Source organism: Uranotaenia lowii, chromosome 3, assembly GCF_029784155.1.
Source record: "Uranotaenia lowii strain MFRU-FL chromosome 3, ASM2978415v1, whole genome shotgun sequence".
Lineage (NCBI taxonomy): Eukaryota > Metazoa > Arthropoda > Insecta > Diptera > Culicidae > Uranotaenia > Uranotaenia lowii.
The window spans coordinates 74,657,548-74,681,094 of NC_073693.1; the positions used below are offsets into that span (position 1 = coordinate 74,657,548).

A 23,547-nucleotide genomic window follows, 5' to 3' on the forward strand; every position below is an offset into this window, starting at 1 on the left:
GTTTCACCACTGGATGATGCGGAAGATAACACCTCTTTTTATCGTCGGCTGGATTGATGTGTACTTTATGCATGTGTCCCAATTCTCGGTATTCCTGCATAAACTTGTTGTATTCCTGACGCAACTCTGGTTCCCTCAGAAGTCTACGTTCAATACTTTGCAGTCGCCGCATGGCGATGTCCCTTGACTCGCCCACCGTTTCAAACCCGTTCTCATTTTGAGGAAGTGATACCGTGTATCGACCGTCGTTGCCTCTTTTCACCGTTCGCACATAGTGCTCCTCGCATCGTAACTCTTCCGGAGAATAAATCACTGCCGATTCTATTTCCTCGCAAGCCCAAAACTGTGCCATCAACTGTTCCAGACCACCCGTTGCTACCACATTACAAGAAATCCTCGTCGCTTGATCGTACATGTTGACGGCGCCTGTCGCAATCCAACCAAATACCGTCTCGGTGAATGTGGGAAGTCCATTTCCCAATTGTATCCTTTTTGCGGCCTTGAAGAATGAGAAGAAGTGTTCAATTCCAAGCACCATGTCGACCGACCTGGTTTCGAAGAATGCTGGATCGGCTAGCTCGACGTCTGGCAATTTCCATCCATTAACGTCAACGCTCGAAGTTGGTAAATCCGCTGTGACTGTTGGAAGCACCAAGAAATCCATCCTGTATCGAGAGTTCGAAATCCTCGATTTGACGAGAAGATTGGCCTTGTGCTTCACTCTTGCTACTGCTTGCCCAATGCCTTGAACTGAGACGTCTGCCTGCCTGCGCTGAACCTGTAACAGCTGCATGAGGCTTTCCGATACGAAGTTCGATTCTGATCCCGAATCCAGCAGCGCCCGCGCTGGATGGGAAACGCCGTTGTCGTCCTCCACTAGAACGACCGCTGTAGCAAGTAGAACGGAAGATGTGCGATGCCCCGAAAGATTAGCCGATGTAGTCTCCCTGATTCTAGTACCTTCTCCAGACCCATTTGGATTTCCGCCTTGTGAATTAGAGCCCTTGCTCTCAGCGTTGGATTCCGATCGATAACAAACCATGGTGTGGTGCTTGCCCTTGCAGCCTCGACAGAGAAAACGTGAAGTACAATCCGCAGCCAAATGTCCGTGCCTAAGACAGTTCCTGCACAACGAGTTGTTCCGAACTAGCTTGTCCCTGGAAGCTATCGACATTTTCCTGAACGTAGCGCATTCGTGAAGCATATGTGTACCCGAGCATGCAGCACATCGTCCCCCTGACTGATGTGATTGAGAAGAGTTGAAGTTAATCTTGGTTGGTACTTGTCGTCTCCTTGACGACTGCGGGAAATCAGCCTTCGATTCCGGCTTGACCGGAAGTGAACCCAAAACTCGAACGCGCCTTTGGATAAACTCCGTCAGATCCTTAAGTGTATCCTTTTCCTTGGACGACGACTGCTCCTCCCAGCCTCGGCGTGTTGTTGCATCTAATCGTGAACTCAAGATGTACAGAAGAAGTAAGTCCCTATAATCGACTCGCGTTACCAGTTGGTCGAGTGTATTCACTGCTCTTTCAAAGCTCTCTAGCAATGATTGCAGCTCCGCTCCAGATTCCTTCGCAAGGGTTGGTAGATTGAAAAGAGTTTGCACCTGTCGACGTCGAAGCAGCTTACTATCGTTATAGTGTTTTGTCATCGTGTCCCACGCAATTTGATAGTTGGCCCGGGTGATAGGAAAGGGGTCGACTAAAGCCTTTGCTTCACCTGCCAAACATCCCTTTAAGTAGTGGAATTTTTCGATTTCAGGTAGATCAGGTTTGCAGTGTATCAGCGAGGTGTACAAATCACGGAAGCTCAGCCATTCGTCGACATTCCCATCGAAAGTCTGCAACTTGATCTGCGGCAAACGAACATGTTCCACGGTAGGGTGCTGCGAAGTTTCCAATCCAACAATCGTAGAGTTCAGAGAAATTCCGTCTTCCAACTGTCTCGCCTTATCCATCAACCTGGCCTTCGCGGTGTAGTAGCGGTCAGCAAACGTTGCTCGATCCTGGGCGTAGTCGTACTCGGCAGCATCATAGTCGTCATGAACCTTCAACTCCATAATGGCACTATTTACGTTTTCCCATGATTCATCAATTCTTTCTAAACGCACTTTCACATCACTGGCAGAAACAGTAGCTGAATGCAGCGATTCCACGAACTTGAAAATATTGTCGAAAATATCCTGCAAGCCTTTAAGTTTGACTTGCAGAATCTTGAACGTCACCGACTTCTTGGTACCTTGTGATGGCCCGGGCATGATGAATCGTTAAACTCCCTCGCAGTTGACAAAAATTGAATGAGAGCGTAAGTATTTGAATCTTATGCCTAGCTTCGTGAAGGACATATACTGTAGTGCTACTAACCTACCGGAACAACCGGTTCGACTCCACTACAGGTAAATGTCTGTCGACTGCTATCGAGCTTAATTTATTGATATTATTTGCTCGCGATCCAGGGCACCAATGTTCATGAGAGGCAATCGAAATAGTAGATGTAGTATGCAGAATATTTCAAACTTCGACTAAACATATACTGTTCTAACTAACCTGAACAAAAAAATATGTTGAGCGGCAGGTTAAGAAGAACAACTGCCGAATCTCAAATTCCAAAATTTTAATCCTCGGAAAATACGATAAAATAATTTTCCAAATCGATGCGCTGTTTATGGATGTTTCCTTTTGGTTCAATAAGTTCCACAGATGTTGCTCACAGATTCATACATATGATTGTTGTTCGAGAATTCATAAAGGGTTGGATGTAGTATCGATCAAGGCCTTGCTTCGGCTAGACATATACGAGGTGTAGTTTTTTATTTACCTTAACGGAAAACTCGTGCGGTGTCCTCGTCTTGTCTCAACCGGTCGTCGGGCTCGTGAACGTGCGTGAAAAGTATCCAGAGTTGTAAATTCCGTGGTACGAAAATCACAAATCGATTCGAAATGTTGTGATGAATGGCGGTTTAAGTAGTTGAATGCTACTTTCAATTCGGGGCTTCCAATGATGTCGTCGTCGATGACGATGATGACGGTGAGTTTAGTGATGATGTGGGGCAGGGAAAATAGAAGTAGTGTAGTAACCGAAAAGGGTCCAAGCAACGGCTGGACATATATTTTGTGTGTTTTTTACCTGTGAAACCAGGAATTCCGCCTGGAATTGTCCTCCGTTGCAAGGCGATGAATTGTGCGTGAAAATCCGATCCAAATTCGTGCTAACCAGAGTGCATATGGTGTGGTGATGATGTGGTGAGATGATGATCCCAACTTGTTGGTGAGATATCACTGAGTGAGTTGATGAGATCACGACCACAATGCGACAGCGAGCCTAACGATTCCTCCGTGGAATCGTCTCAACGTTGAATTATCCGGCTCGAAGGACCAAAATGTTCCTCCGTGGCCAAAATGTTCCCTCTTGGCCGAAAGCTAAGCTGGTCCTCGGTCCTTCGCGTATCCAGTGGACTGTAGGCTGGATAGGGTACCCAATTGACCTCCTTGGTCGTTCGATATAACGGCGATTTCGGGTAAGTTTTCTCGATCGATCTTGGCAATAATAATAGCACGAATTTGATTCACACACCGATTTATTAGTTAACAAAAACTCATTTTATTATGGGCTAGCAACTAAACTATATTGAGAATTATTCTCTAAAATTTACAACTAATTATAAAGCAAAGTTTGCCATCGATCTGTTTGCGTTCGAGCACAGCAGAATTCTGATCTTGCTCAAGCCTAGCCAAAATTTGTTCTTCTAATAATGCCTTCTTTGGCGCATTTTTCAAAATCATTTAGAATGACAAAAACGTAATAATAAAAAGTAACTAGCTTAATCTATTATTATTTTCTGGTTGTTGAACTCTCTTCTGGTTGGGTGGATTCTGGGCTATCACCCCACCTCCCCCTCATGTGTTGATCGTTTCTCGCCTCCCCCTCGGATGATGATCATTCTCGGTCGCACTCTGTTGGGAGCGATTGGGATGATAATGATGATGTTGTGTTGCTCTCGTAGAGTAGAAAAATAGGGATGCTGTAGCCACTCTCAAGGGATCTTTCGGTTCTCTCTCTTGGTTTGCCTCAGTTGTGGATCGCAGTTTGGTAATTTGGTGACGTCATAAACCAGTGGCTCGCAACCACCGATTGCGTTCCGCAACACATGTAATTGAAGATAGTATGAAGTGCTCCAAGAACCAAAATTGTTACTTTAGGGTCATAAAGCATGGCATCTTTCGAGCAATAAAAATGGATAAATCATCTAAATGTAAAACTTGTGTTGATTAACTCGTTTTAATATTGAACAAACATTCAGATTTTTTTTTGCATCACACTGTACTCCTACTTTACCATAGACTGCTAAGCTTAGCATTCTACCGCAGAAAGCTGAATCACAACAACGAGACGACCGTCACTAGAGCCACCATGATTAGGTAAAGCTTCATTGGCATCGTCTATCGGTCGCTAGATGATCGCAAAGTGAATTGAGGCACACGACACAACACGCAACGGTTATTGTAACGCACATATTAGTTTGTTAACGGATCAATATTTATGAACGGAGAGGCTTTGTTAATAAAGCTGCCGGAGGAAGCAATTTATTGTCAGCTAGAAGGTTCATACATTTTGATTAACAATTTATGAGATGCATAATAACAATAAACATTTCATCAAAGAGTTTTAAAAAGAAAAAACCAAAAATGAATAACTTTTGAATCTGACAGCTAATTAAAACACAGTCGAAGCTCACAAAATAAGACATGATAAAATTTATGAATTCGTCAAGAAAAAAACATTGACAAAATAAGCTTCACAAGTAAAATACTTTTTAATGACCAGAGCAGAAGTCAAAAGGCCTATCTCGGTGGTGCTCATCAACGAGGAAAAAAAATCATCTCGACCAGTTCCCGCCCGTATTTTTTGAAGGACACCAGCTTCAGATAAATGGAAAATATAAGGGAAAACAAGAACTGAAAAAATCACCCTCGAAAAAAGTAAACGTCGCGTCCGTCGTCGTCGACTAATTGAAAATGGCATGCAATTTCTGGCATCGTTAAAAGCGAATCATCGAGAAACGGACTTGTGGAGTATCAGTTCGAGGGTGGAAAATCGCTTCAAGATGAAGACACTGGAAATTGAAAATTAAAAACCACAAATGAGCAATTTAGGGAAACGAGCATTGATTTTAGAATGAAGTCAAACGAATTTTGTGATTGGAAGTACAAATTCTTAAATGAGAACAAAACAAACAAAATACAATCACTTCAATACGAAAGTATGTAAGGAAGCAAGAATATAAAGAAGTAAGTCAATGCATACTTACATACTAACTTACTAACTTACCTACTTACTTACTTACTTACTTACTTACTTACTTACTTACTTACTTACTTACTTACTTACTTACTTACTTACTTACTTACTTACTTACTTACTTACTTACTTACTTACTTACTTACTTACTTACTTACTTACTTACTTACTTACTTACTTACTTACTTACTTACTTACTTACTTACTTACTTACGTACTCACTTACTGAGGTCAAAGTGGAATTTTTACATCAGTAGAAAAAAAATCGCCATTTCTTACAATTTACTATATTTTCGAGGAGCCTCATCTCTATCCAAAGAACATTTCATGAAAAATTCCGTCTGTGGGTGAAGTAGAACTTTTTGTGACATTTTTTTTCAAGATGTTATTTTTTTAGGGTTAATTCCTCAGTTCTCTTGAATGTTGAAATTTAGGCCAAAAATTGAAAGTTGATTTAATTTTAATTTTTTTGTTGTTCACTCTGGAATGAATCATTGGTATATTTAGCTTAATAATGTGAAATTTGTTATTTTAAATAAGTACCCTTCATAAGAATTGAAAAACTTGCAGGTAATCTAAACGCATAAAATCAAAAAAAAAATCGAGGCTCCCCGCAGATTTTGTCCACAAATAGTGCGTTGAACAGAGAAAAGTCTTCTTTATACCGTGGAAAAATTTCAATGATGTCTATTTTCTGTCTTGAAGTTCTCCTTACAAAAAAATATGTTAGCTGGTAATAATGATCCAAATTTTTCGCAACATTCTATCGGAACAATATTAAATGAAGGTCTAATTGTTCCTAACATAGATCCGGACCTTCTTGGCCTGGATCAACAAAAACCATCCTTATTCGAGGAACCGAAACTTTTGAAGTCAGTTTTTTGTAGGGCTATAGCAAAATTGCTAAGGGCAATTGATTCGTTTTTTTCTTCCTTCTGCGGATTCTTATCTTAGGATTTTTTCCCTCCTAATTCATGCTTTAATTCTTGCAATAAAGATTTGCCGTCGATTTAGGACAAACGAGCAGTCAGTAAGTCGATTTAAAATTGATGTCTCTAGTCCATGGACGATTTATACTGCTTAGGTCGATGATTTCCATTAGAAACAAATTCTTCCGAATTCATTGACATATTTTTTTCCGCTCCTTCACAAATTGGGATATAATGCAGATCACCACTAAGCCGAAAAGATAATGATCTCCCTAAATTGAAGCAAATTTGTTACCACCCAGTGCCAGTCCCTGAAGGAAAAGAAAACGGAAGAACAAAATACGCTTCCCGCTCAAATTGTGTTATTTGGCGACCGTCACAATGCTCGTAAACTCCAGAAACGCCTTGCTACCAGTGTAGAATTTAAATTTTTCTCGTTTCCATTTTCTTCCTCATGAACGCGAATAAAAAATTACACCTCCTACCAACAACAATCGACATTCACTATTAATCCTCCCAGCGCAGATATTTTCTTTGTTGTGGTCCTTCATCCTGCCACCGGTCCGGAGCAGCGTTTATTTTCACGGTGCCGCCAAGAAGGAGGAGGACGATGCCCCTCGAGGGGAGGACCTCCGGGACCGGTCATCAGGAAGCCACTCGGAAGAAATCGGCAACGGAAATGGGCTGAAGAGGATTGGCCTGGAGGCAGCAAAAGAAGAGCGAAGACTGGCTGCTGCTTCTGCCGACGGGAAGGACGTTTATCAAATTGAAGGTGAGTTGTTGAGCACACTTTATGAAACACAGATTGCGATCCGAGTGAGCCCTATACCCTGGTATTAATCTTTTAAAGTTTTTCGTACCCTTGAGCGATGGAAGATTTTATCAGATTTCCACCTGGAGAGATGAACAGACTTCGTCTGCTTGAAGATTTCACTTAAACCGGATTAAGTTCCGAGTTATAAATGCTGATAATTTTGATGATCAATACTCTGATGAGAAAATATAAATAACTGACTGCATATAAATGTTCTGCAAACTATTTTCGGCTAACCTTCATCCAAACTGAAAGTCAATTAAAAGAATGAATCTTTGGAGGCATCTAGCCTTTTCAAAAGGATTTTGTTCTGATTTGGGAATTTAGATAAATCTGTAATTATTGTGTAATCTTCACTCTTTATTTCCAAATGCAAGTACCCAGAGAGTACAACATCGTGTTCTTCCTTTTAATTTTCAAGCGATCTCGAAAAATGTCATAGTTTTTGAATTTCGGTAATGTAAATAATTGATCAGTTATAAATCAGCAACTTAATATATGTACAGAAATAAAAGTTCTAAGTATATTTGAAAGTTGAAGTTTTAAACCATAGGGGAGAATGAGGATACTTGATCCCTGGGGACAGAGATGCCATTCTCTACCGAGAAAAATGGAGAACGGAGAATAAAACACCCCCGTGCGATAGCTGCAAATCACCCGGGTGAGATTTTGTGTTCCTCTCCACACATTATTCGCACCCCGGTGAAAACACAGAACTGACTGGTTCAAGCCACGAAAAAGCAAAAGCAAAAACAAACACGATGGTGTGCATAATAATAGCATCAACAAACGATGAACGATTCGGGCGAGTGGTCCAGCTTCGTATGTATTGGTAAACGCAACATGCCAAGCCAGCTGCTGTCGCTGTCGCTCTCCGTGGGTGGTGAATTCATTTTTTCACTATTCGCTCTGGCGTGTTGATTTACATATTCTCTGCAGAGGTTCGGCTAAAAATCTCTGCGGTGCGTTTCAGAGAATCTCTACCGAGAATCGAAAACCGAGCACGTCGGTGATTCTCGTTGGAGAAATTGCAAGCCTGCCTGGGGATACTTGTTTTCTCAGCTATATCTCGAAACTGAAATGTCTTACATAGATCAAATGTTCCTGAATAACTTGTTAAACAGAAAAAAAACAAAAGACCCGTTATCTCGAAAAAAAAACATTTTTTTTTTTAATTATAGAATTTTGTTAGAAAAATCTAACAAAATGTGACTAAAAGATCTTTTATTACCACTTTAAAATGCTTCCCACACGACAAAATTATGATAGAAATATTTACTCCAACATGTCAACCATTAGAGTTTATTATGAACTTCTTAATGCCATGTTTTCAAAGAAATAGTAAACTCTTAATTTTTTTTTAGAAATTTTTTTCCAAAATGTATGTTATGGGGTCACTTGATCCCTTGAGTCCAAAAAGGTTATTTTTCTTCTGAGTGTATGTTGAGGTATCTTGATAGAAGGATCAATTCCCCTTTAATTAAGGATCAAGTCTCCTTTAACTATCAAAATATCCCTTTTTTTAGTCCCACTAAAATGCTTATAGTTCATCTTCGGGTTCATGTAACGATCTAACATTTGCAGTTTAAAAACTTGAAATTACACGCTGTCAAAAAATGCAAAAGACGACGTTCTGCAAAGTTTTTCCAAAAAGTTATGATGAAAATAAAAAAAAATGCATCAAGTATCCTCATTTTCCCCAATACTTGTTTTTCTTGTACTTTAACACTTTAAAACATGGCTTCAAAAAAGCATATTCTAAAAGATCAAATAGCTATAACTTGCCAATCACTGAACCGATTTTAACAAAAAAATTTTTTGTTCAGTTTCTTAAAACGTGGGCAGCCAAGATTTATAAGTCTAATATTGTGAACTTTTGAAGTCTTATTGTGAAGGTTGCAAATAGAAAAAAAAATTTTACGAAAATTTTACATCTGTTTCCGAGCAATGCGTACCCGCGGGCGCCATAATGTTTTTGACTGTTTAGGGTCCTCGATTTTGTGCCAATAGTTTTATTCGATTCAAACTAACCGAATCATACAAAATACAGAGGGTTCAGTATATGGAAAGTTATTTCAGAAACATTTTAGATAGGATGATCATCATTTATTATTAACGTCTTCAAAACGTTAGATTGATATCGGAATTTAAGTTTTTGTTTCAAAAAGTGAAGCGTAATAATTGTCTCTACTAAAAAAAATGACTTGTGACGTCAATTAGCATTCTAGCTGCAGCTTATAAGAATAACGGATCCCGATATCCACTTATTTAATTTAAAACGTGTTCTCTTATTTAGATCCCCACTGGGATACATTTGTGGCTACTTATTCTATTTTGAATTTCATAGCTCACAAAAATTTCCAAAATTAAATAAGATAAATAAGACAATTTCTGAACTTTTCTTTGAGCAAGCGGAAGTGTAGAAGTATTTATACTTATGATCTGAGAGAGTCTGAAGTATGTTGCACTTGGTTTGTTCAATTTTGAAGATCAATGTCTGGCACTATTGTAGTTTTTCCTCTGTTTGGACAATAAATTGAAGTAATGATTTTTAACGTTTCTTAGCACTTCAATGTATTAACCCAACAAGAAAATATACATTGGTACCAGACATAAGTCTTCAAAAAAGAAGCACAAAGATGAAAACCGTGTTAAATGGTGTAGAACACGCAGATGTTTACTAAAATTTTTAGGCCCAAAACGAGGCCAATATTTTAGGCCTACACAACAGTGCCGAATTTGAAGTATATTTCATTGTTTTTTCAACCAATTTTTGCTCAAAGATGTAAGTGATCATTTCTCTGAGGATGAAAACGAACTATAGAGTGTCTCATTATTCATAAGTTGATTCAGTTTAACTCTTAAATTGTAAATTAATAATTCTAATAATAATCAGTTATGTAAATTATCTATAAACTAAAAAAAAAAAATCTGTCTGATTATTTGTATGTCTGTCTTGAAAACTTAGAGACTCGAAAACTACTGAGCTGATTTACCGAAAACTTGGCTAGTTAAAACTTTAAAGGCTTGAGAGGGGGGGGGGGGGGGGGGGAATCTCTCAAACAAAAGTAACAAGTATTTAGAGATCGAGAACTGATCATGTAAATAGAACAAAAATTGGCATGGGAGTGTATGTGTGGTATCCCTCACACCTTCAAAGGGGTGAATAGAACAGTGAGGTAGGGCTCTCTTACAATAACAAGAGAACCGATCGAGCAAACGGAACTAAATGTGGCATGTGAGGGAGGATATTTGAAAACATTGAAATTTGCTAACAGGTCTCGCGTCACGAAAACTTTCCATTTCACGGACATCCTATCTAAAGGATTATGACGTCATCACCAACGCCTGCTTTGATGGGTTTTGTTTTTCCCTACCTACGAAAAGTATAAAACAAAGGGCTCTTTGGTCTACTCGGTTTCTTTCTCTGTTTGGCGTCGAACTGAGCAGACATTTGCTGCGCTTCGATCTGAGTGTGGACCCCACCAGTGGTAATCCGACTCAGATATTGATTTGCAGTCAGGGTTGCCAACATTTATTTTCAAAAATTAGGGAACTTACGAAATAAAAATCAGGCAAAATCAGGCTACGTAAAAGTAACGGAAATTTCGCTCAAAGTGATGACCTTTTTTTTTTTTTTTTGGTCATCGCTCCACATTTTCACTCCAATATGTGTTGTGAGCCTACTTAGTTGAATAATTCTGCTGCATCAAAGCAATCCCTTCCATTCTCTTTTTCAATAAGAATAAACGGGAATCTTTCGATTGCTTTGATTCAGCCACATTTCCACTTTTTCACTTCAGCTAATCCAGTTGCATACTACCCATTTTTATCACATTCGCAAAAATCAGGCAAAATCAGGCATATTTTCAAAAATCTGGGAAAATCAATGGCTTATCAGGTTGTCAGGCAGAGCCTCGAAAAATCAGGCAACGCCTGAAAAATCAGGCACACTGGCATCTCTGTTTGCAGTAGTTCAGTGGCAACCGTGGACTAGTGAGCAGCGCTGACGGGCAGCAGTGATGACGGGCAGCAGCGTTGACAGCCAGCGGCGGAGGCGTCCAGTGGATCCTACAGGTCATCGCAAGTGGCGTTGTTTGTCAAATTCTGTCACATAGTCGAATAATGTTGCATGATCAAATTATGTCACATGGTCCGATTATGTTGCATGGTAGGATTATGTCACATGGACTGCTTGCTCAGATTATTTCTGGTGATAAATTTATGTCACATGGTTAAATTCTGTTATATGTTTGAAATTTGTCAGTCATATATTGCCATTTTTACACTGTCATATTTATGTTGGTCAATTCGAAAAAAAAACAGCATAAGTTCTATTATTGAAGAAAAGAATTGCGTAATTCTACGTTTAGCGGTCGTAGCTTAATTACTACCTCTTCCACTTTTTTTTTTACAAATTAGTGTTTAAGTTTATCTTCCGGTCTCCGCCGGGAAAAAAATCACATATCACATGAATGCTTCTAACTTCCTTAAACATTTCCAAAAGAAAAATCTTGCGCACTTGAGCTATATTCGATTTTGAAATTTAAAAATTAGAGCCTATTTTGTCCCTAATTTCGTTTCAGATAGCATCATTTACTAGATGCATTTACTTTGTGTGATACAAATGTTATTTATTGGGTTTGATTTGTTAATTTAAAAAATAGTATTTTTCATCATTACTGATAGTTGATCGGCTGGCTTGCTTCGAATTTGCTTGAAAACAAACATTTTATAATGGTGCAGCAAATGACTCGAATAGACCTAAATTATAAAATTTTGGTTTTTATTTTGGTTAAAAATGAGTTGTGTATACTTGAAAACAACGAAAAAAGATTTTTAATCATTTTAAAGAGAAAATCAAGTTTTGGCCAACTTTTTCCATAGAGAACTCCTATGTGCCGTCCTCAATGTGTTAATATGATTTTTCTTTTAATGATTTTTTGCGTTCTTTTATTACGGAACATCATCGCGATTTTTTATTTTAATCTTGAATGCATTTTTTTTAAATGGGTATAGCAATGACTGAAGCAGCAATATATTATCTTTATTCCAACCAAGCTGATTTTAAACTTATTTTAAAACGATTTGGAAAATTTGTAAGTCAAGAAGATGTTAGTTGTTTATTAAGACCAGGAGTGTTGATAAAATTTCATAATCTGTTTAAATAACAGAAATTTCCAGAAACAACTTTTTTTCAAAAAAAAAAAGTTTTTGTTTTCGACAGTTTTTTGCATATATTCTCAAATTTTTCTGACTTAAATGATAAACCAGTCAAAAATTAGCATAGCTTAATTTCTTTTAAATCTAATTAATCTTTGTTGGGAATGTACGACTTAAAACATTTACTAGTTTCCGGAATAGTTGAGATTTGCTAGTATTGTTTTTGAACAACACTTGACATGAAAACGTTTAATATTGGTTTTTATTGTGCCAATTCATTATTCAAACTTTTCAAAATTAGGCCGGAACAAATTTCAAATCCTTCTTTTGTCACTCGGAGTTGGAACATCGCGAGGGGGGGGGGGGGGACAATTAAAATAATGCGAAAAATAAATAAATTGGAATAAATTGCATGAAAGCTTGTATGCAACATAGTTGCATAGAATATCATTGCACAAAACCTAAAAAACAAGAAATTTTTCATCGAAAAATTCAATAAATTCAAGAATACAAAAGGTGGAATAGCTTCCATCTTCATAATTTTTTTTCTTTTCGTCTTGTAATCTTTTGGATTCTTGAATTTCTTTTTGGAAATGTACATTAAATACTTCAAACTTTATTTATTTCCCCCTTCGGGTTTTTGAACATTTCGAAGGGGGGGATGACAAAAGAAGAAATTTATATTCGTTCCAGCCTTATATGTTGAAAAAAAATTTAATAGAGCCTCCTCAACGTTTTGGATATGTTCTTAAATAAATGTGTATGATATTCCGCAAAAAAAAACAACAGAATGCTGTACCAACCCAGTACTGGATGAAATAGATCTAAAACAACCCCATAGGCTCTCACTTTAGCTGTGCATTATCACAAACCACCACCGTCCTAACTTCGTTAAAAGTTATCACTTTTCCACGACCCTTTACACCGCTTTTATCGCTGCTCTAATTTGTACAGGGATAGGTATAAAAAAATGCTTAAACCGCTCACTTTCTGAAGACACGTGTTTCATGATTGAATTAAAAAAAGGCCAACCGAAAGCAGTTAATAATCGGCATTTTTTTTCTCGCTTACCGCAGCCTTGCCGCAGCAGCACGTCACCGGCAAAACCTCATCGGCAACACCAACATCCGCAATTAATCCCACCGCATCAAACCCGGCATTAAACCCACCGGCATCAGCAGCATTGGCAGCGGTCTCTGCCCCAAAGGACGAAGATGAGTATCCGGACGGGCAGCAAACATCAAAGCAGGAAGTTCACTTTTCGTGCCACCGAGCCGGTCGGCTGCTTTGGACACATTTCATCGCTGCTTACTCGAATCTGACGGTGGTGCAGTGGAGTCTCTGGTGGTCCCTGGCCATGGCCGGATTCATCCAGGTGCAGACCTACGTGCAGTTGCTGTGGCAGGTTATCAACCAGGACCATGACTATCTGTACAACGGTGGGGCGGAGGCTCTGTTGACTCTTTTTGGGGCCATCTCAGCCCTCCTGGCCGGGTACGTGGCCAATCGGGTTTTCGAGCAGTGGGCCCTCTGGATTCTCACCGGTTGTTCTGCGCTTCAGGGAGGTCTCATTCTGTACTCCAGCTTTGCCACCAACATCTGGGTGGCGTACGTTGTTTACATTCTCTTCGGGGTGCTGTACATGTTTATGATCACGATGGCTAGGTAAGTGCTGAGGCTTACTTTCATTATGATTTTATCCCCTTCCGGTTTACCTTTGCACCTGTCCTGTGTGTACCAAGCGAACGTTTGCTTTTCTCCTTACGTTGTTCTACTTTTCCAAAGTGCAGCTAAACGCTATTGGCTGGTTTCTTCAAGGATTATTATATTTGTCGTGTGGAGGGATTAAGGCAAAACTAGAACAAAGTGCCAAAGGCATTAATTATTTTGACACCAGTAGTTGTCCTTATTCTAACTGACCGTCTTTTTAACGCCCACATTAGAATTAGGTAGCCAGATCCTTAAAAGCCCGGACTTAACCGGGCTATTTTGTCTTAAAACCTGGAAAAATCCGGGAATTTGATTCCAAAATTGTCGACAAAAAATCCTAACAATATCCCAGCAAATTTGGTCAATACTAAGGTACTACTCAAAAAAAAATCAAGAAAAAAAATTGAAAAAAATTGTTTTTCGTCAAAACTTATCATTGGGGCGAACAACCCCCCATCGGCATAAAACCGTTACAAAATACCCGCAAATGCACGAATTTCTATTGAAACTTTAAACTTTTTTTAGTAGATGTGCCTTTAAATTTTCAAATTTTTGTTTATTCAGCAGAACAGTTTATTTATCACATATCAAGATTGAAAAAAAAATTAATCCACTAAACTCAATCAGCTGTAACTTGCAATTCCCTGGACCGGAAAACCTTTTGTTGAGCTTCTTAAAGCGTTGACTTTGAATTTTCTGTTCATTTCTCTACTAGACATTTGAGCTGGTTGATGAAATGTAGAGACAACTTTTTTCAATTTTTGCATATTTTCGTTCTTAATAAATATGAGCAAATGGTAATGAATTTCGTAATTGCTACAAATTCACAACTCCTAAATTCTTCATTGTATTTACATTTATTGCCTTCGCCTTGCAGTTTCTTTTTTATTCGCTCAGATAGAATAAAAACTGAAAAAAATCCTTGAATTATATACAGTACCGTTGTATAGAAATTGGAAGCACGCGCACTGTCACTTCGACTTTGAACTTCCATAACTTTTTACTCTGATGGTATTTATTATCAAATTTTCTGCATTAGATAGACCAACTATCACACTATTATATTACAAAATTTGAGCTTTCTAGAGTTTGTGTGGCTTGAGATACAGTAATTCTACGAAAATCGGACTTTTTAGACTTTTCTCATTCAAACTGCAATATCTCAGAAACTACGCTTCATTTTTTATTGAAATTTTGCAGAGTGATTGTTGAAATATAAAGCTAAAATGCCTGAAGTTTTTGAAAAGTTCTATTGATGAGATAAAAAGTTACGCGAGGTTTCAGGCATGAACCTAGAAATGCGATTTCTATAGAATTTTGGACGAATATTTCCATGGGGAAATCCTATTATATGTTTAACAACCAGTAAATCTATTTCAACCAAAAAATCAAAACAATATCGCGAGATTCTGATTTCCAAACACATAAAGATCTTGAATTCCTTTTTCTCTTTTCTTCATTGCTTTTGTCAGACATTTTTTGGCTGATTTGTGGATGAAAAAGATATTGTTCTCATGAATCGTCCAAAATTCTATAGAAATCGCATTTTTATGTTCATGGCTGAAAAATTGTACCTCCCGTAACTTTTTAGACATGCTTACTTTATATTTCTACAATCATCATGCAGCAAGAAATGTAGCGTTGTTTCTGAGACATTGCAGTTTGAATGAGAAAAGTCCAAAGAGTCCGATTTTCGTAGAATTACTATATCTCAGGCCACACAAACTCCAGAAAGCTCAAATCTTGTGATATAATAGTGTGGTAGTTGATCTATCTAACGCAGAAAATTTGATAAAAAAATATCATCGGAGTAAAAAGTTATGGAAGTTCAAAGTCGGAGTGACAGTGCGCGTGCTTCCAATTTCTTTACAATTATGAACGGTACTGTACGTACGGAATCATGTGATTTGCACTTTTCTTTAAATTTCAGAAATTTTTACTATATTTTATGGATTAACAGATATTGGTGGTTCTTAGAAGTAGAAAAATACCTTTGGCGTGCAATAGTTAAACTGCTTTTATAGTAAGAAATTTTAATTGTAGTCAAATTCTCATCGGAGTGATCAGTTTTCCAGTGAGTTCGTTAAGAAATGTATGATTTAAATCGACAGTCCTAATTTTTAATGTTTCTTTTTGACATAGTCATCGATATTTCACAAAACAAATTCAATGGTAATACACCTAGGTTTTTTTTACGCGGATTTTTTACACGGTTTTTTAACACGGCTTTTTCCACACGGTTTTCGGGAATCAACACGGTTTTTTTTAACGCGGTACGTATATCAGTGTAAAAAAAAACCTTGGTATACAAAATGTTTCGATGCTGCTTGAAATCCCTTTTTAATATAGCTTCAGAAAACGGAGGGTTCCTCTTAAGGATTTTTTTTTGTATTTCAAAATATTTTCAAAATCTAAGAAAAACCATCAATTCAGAATGAGAACAAAACTTTCTAAAATAACCTTACGTTATGAATAAAAACCCATCACGTACCTGAAGTTGAAGCATAAATAAAAATTTTGAATTCTTTATTTTTTCTTTTGTTTACAGTTGGTTTATTGAGAACTTTTAAACTTAATAAAGTCAAATCAGACGTCTAAAGGGTGAAGCTAAACCCATTCCAAAATCTAATGCAGTCCTATGTTCACTTGCGTTTACAAGGAATTCATGATAAGATTGCAAAGTAAGAATTGAAGATCTGAATCACAGTTACCCTCTGGCATGAATTTATTTAACTCTTAATTTTTCAACACTCAAATATGAATTATGAAACTTCAAATTAACCTTTATTATGAAATTCAAAAATAATAATTTAAATTTTAGATCCAAATTTATTTTCTTCTGTTTGAAATCTATCAAAGGAAACAGTCATGTTAAAAATAACCGAGAATAAAAATGCAAGTACTGTCAGATAAAAATCGAATATAAAATATTAGGAGTTTAAATTTTAAAAATCTTCTCAAGTTTTCTAAATTTTAGCTAATGCGTGAAAACCACTTAAATTAAAACTCAAGAGATTCCAGCAACAACAAATCAAAAGAAGATATTTTGTGTTTGTAACTTTTGCGTCTCCTTATTAAATGTATAAAAGCTGTTTCAATATGAAGGTATCGATGTTTCGGGATAGAGATTTAAATTCATACCCAGAACTCAAATCTACATTCAGAACACAAGAAAACAAAATTAACATTTTTCGAGGTGTAAAGAATTAGACACCTGATTTTGACTCGTTTAGGGACATGAATGTAATTTTAATTTTTTTTTCTTTCAGCTCTTGTTTCCGGTATAACTTTTGAAAGAACAAGGTTAAAATTCATTAAATAAAAAATTGGTGCACTTTTTAGCAAAAGTGTTGAATATCAAAAAGATTTCGAAAAAAAGGTTTTAGACTGTTAATAATTAACCCTGACTTATGGGGGGAAAAATATAAAAGTAAGTCTCTTTGCCCGGTTTGTAAAACATGGGAATTTTGAAAACATTTTAAACCAAAATCAGTCTTGGATATTTTTTATGCACAAGTGAAAATCCTTTCCGGTTTCGCTAATATTGTGAAAGGGATCAACATTTTCAGTTTCAAATTTTTAACTAAACAAACTTTCCTATTGCGATATTAGCAATAGTTATTATGTTATCCATTCAATTTTCAGAAAGAAAATGTTAATTTGATTTTTTCAAATCGTATTTATAATTGTTTGGGCGGACCATTTCGGATGGTAAAATTAAGACTTTACTTGTCGACTAGTGAAACAGGAAGACGCATTTCATTTTATTTGAACTTATAATTACACTTTTTAACGCCCTTATTCTTCATATTCTTACTTAAACTATGACAAAATAGCAACACTTCACAATGAAATTATAGCGCAAAGGTCAAGGGGTATGGAAGAATAAACTAAGATATTTGAATTCAAGGTGACCAATATGGACGAGACTCTTTTATCTATAAACTGTATCGTTGAATGCATAAAAGATAATAAAAAGATTCAAAATATTTTTTGCTCATGTAGGTTTGTTACTTCATCAGTTATCATTGAAAGATTTAATTCTCAACTTATAAGTTTTCAAATTACTAAACGCCAAAGAAGTTGGAAGTGACAAACAGTTTCTGACGAAAAAAAACGAGTTTTTGAGGCAAAAATCGTCCGAAATCAGTATTCCGGCAGTTTTATTATTTTCCTTGTGAATTAAAACTAACCCGTTATCAGTCGACTATTTTTTCGGCAACAAGGCAATCTATTATAAACTATTCGGAGGATCTTATAGTGATTTTCAGCAAACGCTGCTGGATTTCAAGGTCTAGCGCAATTATATCGCCGAAACTGGTTCCAGCTCATCCGCACAATAATGTTGAAATATTCAGTTAAAATCCAGTTTAAGATAAGATACTGTGCATCAAAAAATTTGGCTATTTCAATTGCAATTGATTAAGACTCTTCACTAAAGAATACTATTTACTATAAAAATTAACCCTTCATTTCATGATTTTTTTTTATAATATTTCAAAATTTATTTTAAAAAAATAATTATGTGTACATATGTATCAATTTAAAAAAACGGATTTAAATTTTGTAACGATTTCATTCGTTTCAGTACAATGAAAATTGCAAGTTTTGTCTAACTTGAAATTCATGAGCAAACGAATTCGAATTAAGTTCCAGAAGCTTCAATGATTTAGATAATCTAGTTTTCAACTTAATTTATCTCAAGAGCGTTGATTTTTTATATTAAAAAATAAAAAAATTAAAACCAAAATTTTCAATGAGAACGGTTTTTCAGCATTCAAAATAACAATAAGAATTAATAAATAATAATAATTCTCCAATGAAGATGATGACCGTTAGTTTTGTGCCTAAAACTGAAAGGTTTATTAGGTACGTCTGTTTAGGTCACTGCTTGAGAGAAGACTGACCTGCCAGAACCGGACGAGGACAGTGGGTTGACATTGTTACGAACATATGCACAATTATCTGAGAAGAGTTGCCAGGAATAAAGTACAACCAGATAATGTAGGTTTGGCTATATTTAAACTTAACATTATGATTGTTAATTAGTTTATCGGCCTTATTTCTGAAAAGTGAAAAACTTCTGAAAAATTATAAAATATCAGAGTTTTACAATCAGTTTGAAATTTATAGCAATAATTAACTAACACTCATCTCAAATGTTTGCTTTTTCAAACGTATAGTTGCAAAATGAGAATCATTTAAATTTGCTTTAAGCCTAGCGCTGATATTCAAAAGTCTGGAAAAAAGAAAAAAAAAACTTGATGAATTTTATTTTACATTTTTTTTTTTTTCAACCACGTGTGTATTATTTTTATTTGTGAAATGACATTTACAACGAGAAATTTTTTAAAGATCTTTTTAAGTGACAATTTTAAACTACCACTTATACAAATCAAGACTATTTTCTTTTTTCCACATTTTTCACATAAAATATTTTAGATTCGCTGGATGTTGTATAAAAGAATGTTTACATTGTGTAGAAGGATATTGAAATAAGTATTCATATGAAGAAAATTTGTTAAAAGTTTTTTTTGTTAACCCAGTACAAACCGATTGCAATGTCTAATAAGATTGTATCTTGAATTGCAAGAATAAATAAATAAATCAAATCAAATCAAAGTGTTCATTATTCTTCTATTATTTAATATTTTTCGAAATACATCTGATTTTGTTCAATGGAATTCATGGGCAGAAGGAGGAACAGTGTGCAACTGATTTCTCTCCTCGCAAAGCCTCTCCCTCCTTTTGCTCTCTAAAAATGATCGTTTTTCCACCAGATAATAATTTTCCATTATTTTGACTGATTTTTTAAAAAGTTGAAAAGTTTTTCAGCGATTTCAGTCTCACTGACTGAGACTGAAATCGCCGAGAAACTTTTTCAACATTACTGGATCAGTCGATGGAAAAATTTAAAGATTTTTTTAAAATTTCGAAAAAGTTGCCAAATAATGTACATCAATTTTTTTTTGACCCGGAAGAGTTTCTAAAAGGGTGCTGGTACACGTTTCATGCGTCATCATGTGATCAAAAAGATACATTTGTATTGATTTCTCTTTTCTTACAATTTAGAAAAAACTTTCAAACTTCATTACGATTATGGCTAGAGCTTTCTAAAAAATATCAGTTTTTGAAAATCGGTTCAGCCGTTCATGCGATGCACCTACGCAAAGTTCCGTCGTCACGCCATGTTTTCCGAAAATCAGTACTCAATACGGCCCATTTCAAAGTTCATCGAAACTTTTCCTTAAACCCGTTATAAATTATACATATTTTTAATGTTGGAAAATACTGTTTACTAAATTGTATTTATAATTGATAAAGATATTTTGATTTTTTACGGAGTTTTATAAAAAAAAAAACAAAGTAAAGTTGGTGAATATGAGTAATATTTCAATTCTGAGTTTGAATAAATTATAATAAGTTGATCATTTATCAGCGTTGAAAGTTAAGGAAAATAAAATTTAAAGTTGCTATATCATTGCAGGCAAGGTAGGCAAGGTTGAAGAATGTTAAAATCTTCTGCAAATCTTGTGATTGGAATGCATAAAAAAATGTTTAGAACATTTTGTTCTTGAAAATCTCTATCAAATATTAAATATGTACAAATACAATTTTGGAGAAACTTTGAAATAACTTTAACATAAAAGCTTTATAAATATGCCTGAAAAATGATAGAATTTTGATTTTTGTTCACAGAGTTTCAAATTTTCACGAATTCTACAACTTAGTACAAGGAAATTAACCTCTATTTCTTTAAATATAAATGTAAGAATTTTAAATTTTATCAAAGTAGACTTTGCAATATTTTTCATGCTCTCAAGTTATGAATAAACGTTCTGAAGAGTCTTTAGAGATCAAATAAAAGAAAAATGGCTTAGAAAAAAGTACCACTTTTTGCCCTTTTGGACCACTGTGTTGGCCCACAGTCCTTCCATCTCCTCTCCTTCATAGAACATCCTAGTTTAGCTTTTTCTATAATTATGTTCCGCCAGAACAATAATTCCAATGGGAAACTTCTCCCTAGAAGGCTCTTGAAAACTTGTTTCAAACTTTTAATTGATTTTATTGTTTTATTCCAATAAAACAGCGCTTCGGTGGCCAAACACCTGGAGGAGGACAGCTTCGGATTGATTTTTGGAATCAACACATTCCTGGCACTGGCCTTCCAGACCATTTTGACGGTGGTGGTCATTTCGGAATCGGGCCTAGCACTGGACATGCGGGGTCAGTTCAAGGTGTACGGAGGATATTTTTTGGTACTGGCTGTGATCTATTTTGTTCCTGCTACGGTCAGTAGCGTTCAGTATTGTAGGCGGAAATCTAGAGTAGGAAGGGCAGAAAGCGAAGAGAGTGGGAAAAACGTCACGGATATGGAACGCAGTACTCGGTTTTGAAATAAAAGAAGCAATTAACGAAAAAATATCATTATTCCTATGGTTTACTTCGTATTAGCGTTATTGATTTTTTCCTCAAATTTGGGTGTTTACTTAATGAATCAGCTTTACAGATTCCATCTATCTAGATAGTTCGCGCTCTTTTAATCCTTGTCATAATCTACTTCGCTGATCTTCATTGTAGACACATCATCTTGCAAAATGCAAGCATGATTGATGACCGGAGCTCCCTGCATCAAAGCTTTTTGGAGTTACAACTCGCGTAACATAATTGTTGTTTTCTTTTCTCCTTCTTCAGGTTTCAGTAAGTATGCTTTCAAACAAAGTGCTGCAAGGTTCCAAAAAAAATGAAAATGGAGAAATCCATTGGCACTGAGTTGATGATGGTGGTGCTGTTGTTTCTTCCAAAGACAGAAAACTGCATCTTGAATGAACCCAAGATGCATCGCTTTCGGGGAACTCGTCAGGGTAAGAAAGTATACAATTCTATCTTTTATTTTCTTGTGACCTTTTTTGATTCCTCTCCACTTCCGTCCTAAGATGATTCAGGCTGCTCTCTACATGAAGAGAATAACCTCATTGTACGGGGAAATGGTGCAGTTAAATCCGCTTAGGGTCATATGTACATGTGCTCTGTGCAATGTATGCAGGCAGCTATTTCTGCAGGAGCTAGTCGGGTGCATTTGCAGGGCGCCCTCCCTTCTGGCTCGTCTTGTCAGGAGAACATCCGGAAGCTTCCGTTGAAGAAGACGGATTACGATGATGAATCAAAAGTGTTATATTGAGCGAACCACTGAGCTGTGGCAAGTGGGAAAGAATTTCTGTGATGAAATGTTCCTCGTAAAGATCTTTTGCATGCTTTGTTGTTATTTAATCAAAGTTTAAAAGAAAATAATTATTTTGAGAGCAACTTCCACAGAACCACACGTTACACAAAATTAAATCACAAAAGACTGTATAAAATACCCTCCGCCCTCCTCTTGTGGTAAGTTCTTATATTCTTTTTTAGTTTATCCAACCGTTTGAGTTCAAGGAATTTTAATTTGACATATCGCTAAATATGATTTAGAGACTTGCAGTCTTTTTTACAAAAAAAATGATTTTTTTTTCATGAATAGGGGATTTTAAAAATAAAAACTCCTTTTTGCTTGAAAAGACTGCAACCCGGAATTCTCATTTAAAAAAACCTTTACATTCAATCGATCACCATATATAAATTTGATTTCTTGAATTTCAATCAAATCGAGTAACATTTGGCAACGAATTCAAAATAATCCAATTTTTACACAACTTCTTCTTACAAATATATTTCCTTATAATTTTTATTTTGAGTAACGTTATTTTGCTCCTTTTGATATCTCTCTATACATAACATTCAGATTTCTTTTCTTGTTTCGGATTCAAATTTGGTCAGGATACGGTCGTAAAAACTTGGTTGATGAGAATTTTGGCGTAGGATCACGCTCAATTCAAGATAGTCAAACAATTCAAAAGAGTCGAGAAAGTAAAAAAAAAGTCAAGAAATTCAAGAAAGCTAGGAAAGTCAAGAAAGTAAAGAAAGACAAGGAAGTCAAGAAAATAAACAAGGTCAAATAAGTCAAGAAAGTCAAAAATGTAAAAAACAGTCAGAAAAGTTTGAAGTTCAAGAAAATTAAGAATGTTCACAAAATCAAGAAAGTCAAAAAAAAATCAAGAAAATCAAGAAAGTCAAGAAAGTCAAGAAATTCTAGAAAGACAAGAAAATCAAGAAAGTAAAAATAAATCAAGAAAATCGAAAAAATTAACCAGTGCTAGAAAACAAGAAAGTCAAGAAAGTCAAGAAAGTCAAGAAAGTCAAGAAAGTCAAGAAAGTCAAGAAAGTCAAGAAAGTCAAGAAAGTCAAGAAAGTCAAGAAAATCAAGAATATCAAGAAAATCAAGAAAGTCAAGAATGTCAAGAATGTCAAGAAAGTCAAGAAAGTCAAGAAAGTCAAGAAAGTCAAGAAAGTCAAGAAAGTCAAGAAAGTCAAGAAAGTCAAGAAAGTCAAGAAAGTCAAGAAAGTCAAGAAAGTCAAGAAAGTCAAGAAAGTCAAGAAAGTCAAGAAAGTCAAGAAAGTCAAGAAAGTCAAGAATGTCAAGAAAGTCAAGAAAGTCAAGAAAGTCAAGAAAGTCAAGAAAGTCAAGAAAGTCATGAAAGTCAAGAAAGTCAAGAAAGTCAAGAAAGTCAAGAAAGTCAAGAAAGTCAAGAAAGTCAA

General features: G+C 36.0%; 2 protein-coding genes across 3 annotated transcripts in view; one reads left to right on the top strand and one right to left on the bottom strand.

The window, feature by feature from the left end:
* The window catches only part of LOC129751322 (thiamine transporter 1-like), a 71,772-nt gene extending 50,452 nt beyond the window's left edge, over window positions 1–21,320 (top strand). The window contains exons 5-7 of one of the 2 annotated variants that reach the window (XM_055746756.1): window positions 6,751–7,002; window positions 13,284–13,872; window positions 21,008–21,320. In XM_055746756.1, the coding sequence (XP_055602731.1) occupies window positions 6,751–7,002; window positions 13,284–13,872; window positions 21,008–21,314 (1,148 nt within the window). In that variant the 3' untranslated portion in view covers window positions 21,315–21,320. The remainder of the gene's footprint in view (window positions 1–6,750; window positions 7,003–13,283; window positions 13,873–21,007) is intronic. The other variant, XM_055746759.1, reaches the window with a different exon arrangement.
* LOC129752295 (uncharacterized) overlaps window positions 1–23,547 on the bottom strand; it is a 409,138-nt gene that overhangs the window by 111,085 nt on the left and 274,506 nt on the right. The gene's annotated exons all lie outside the window — the stretch shown is intronic.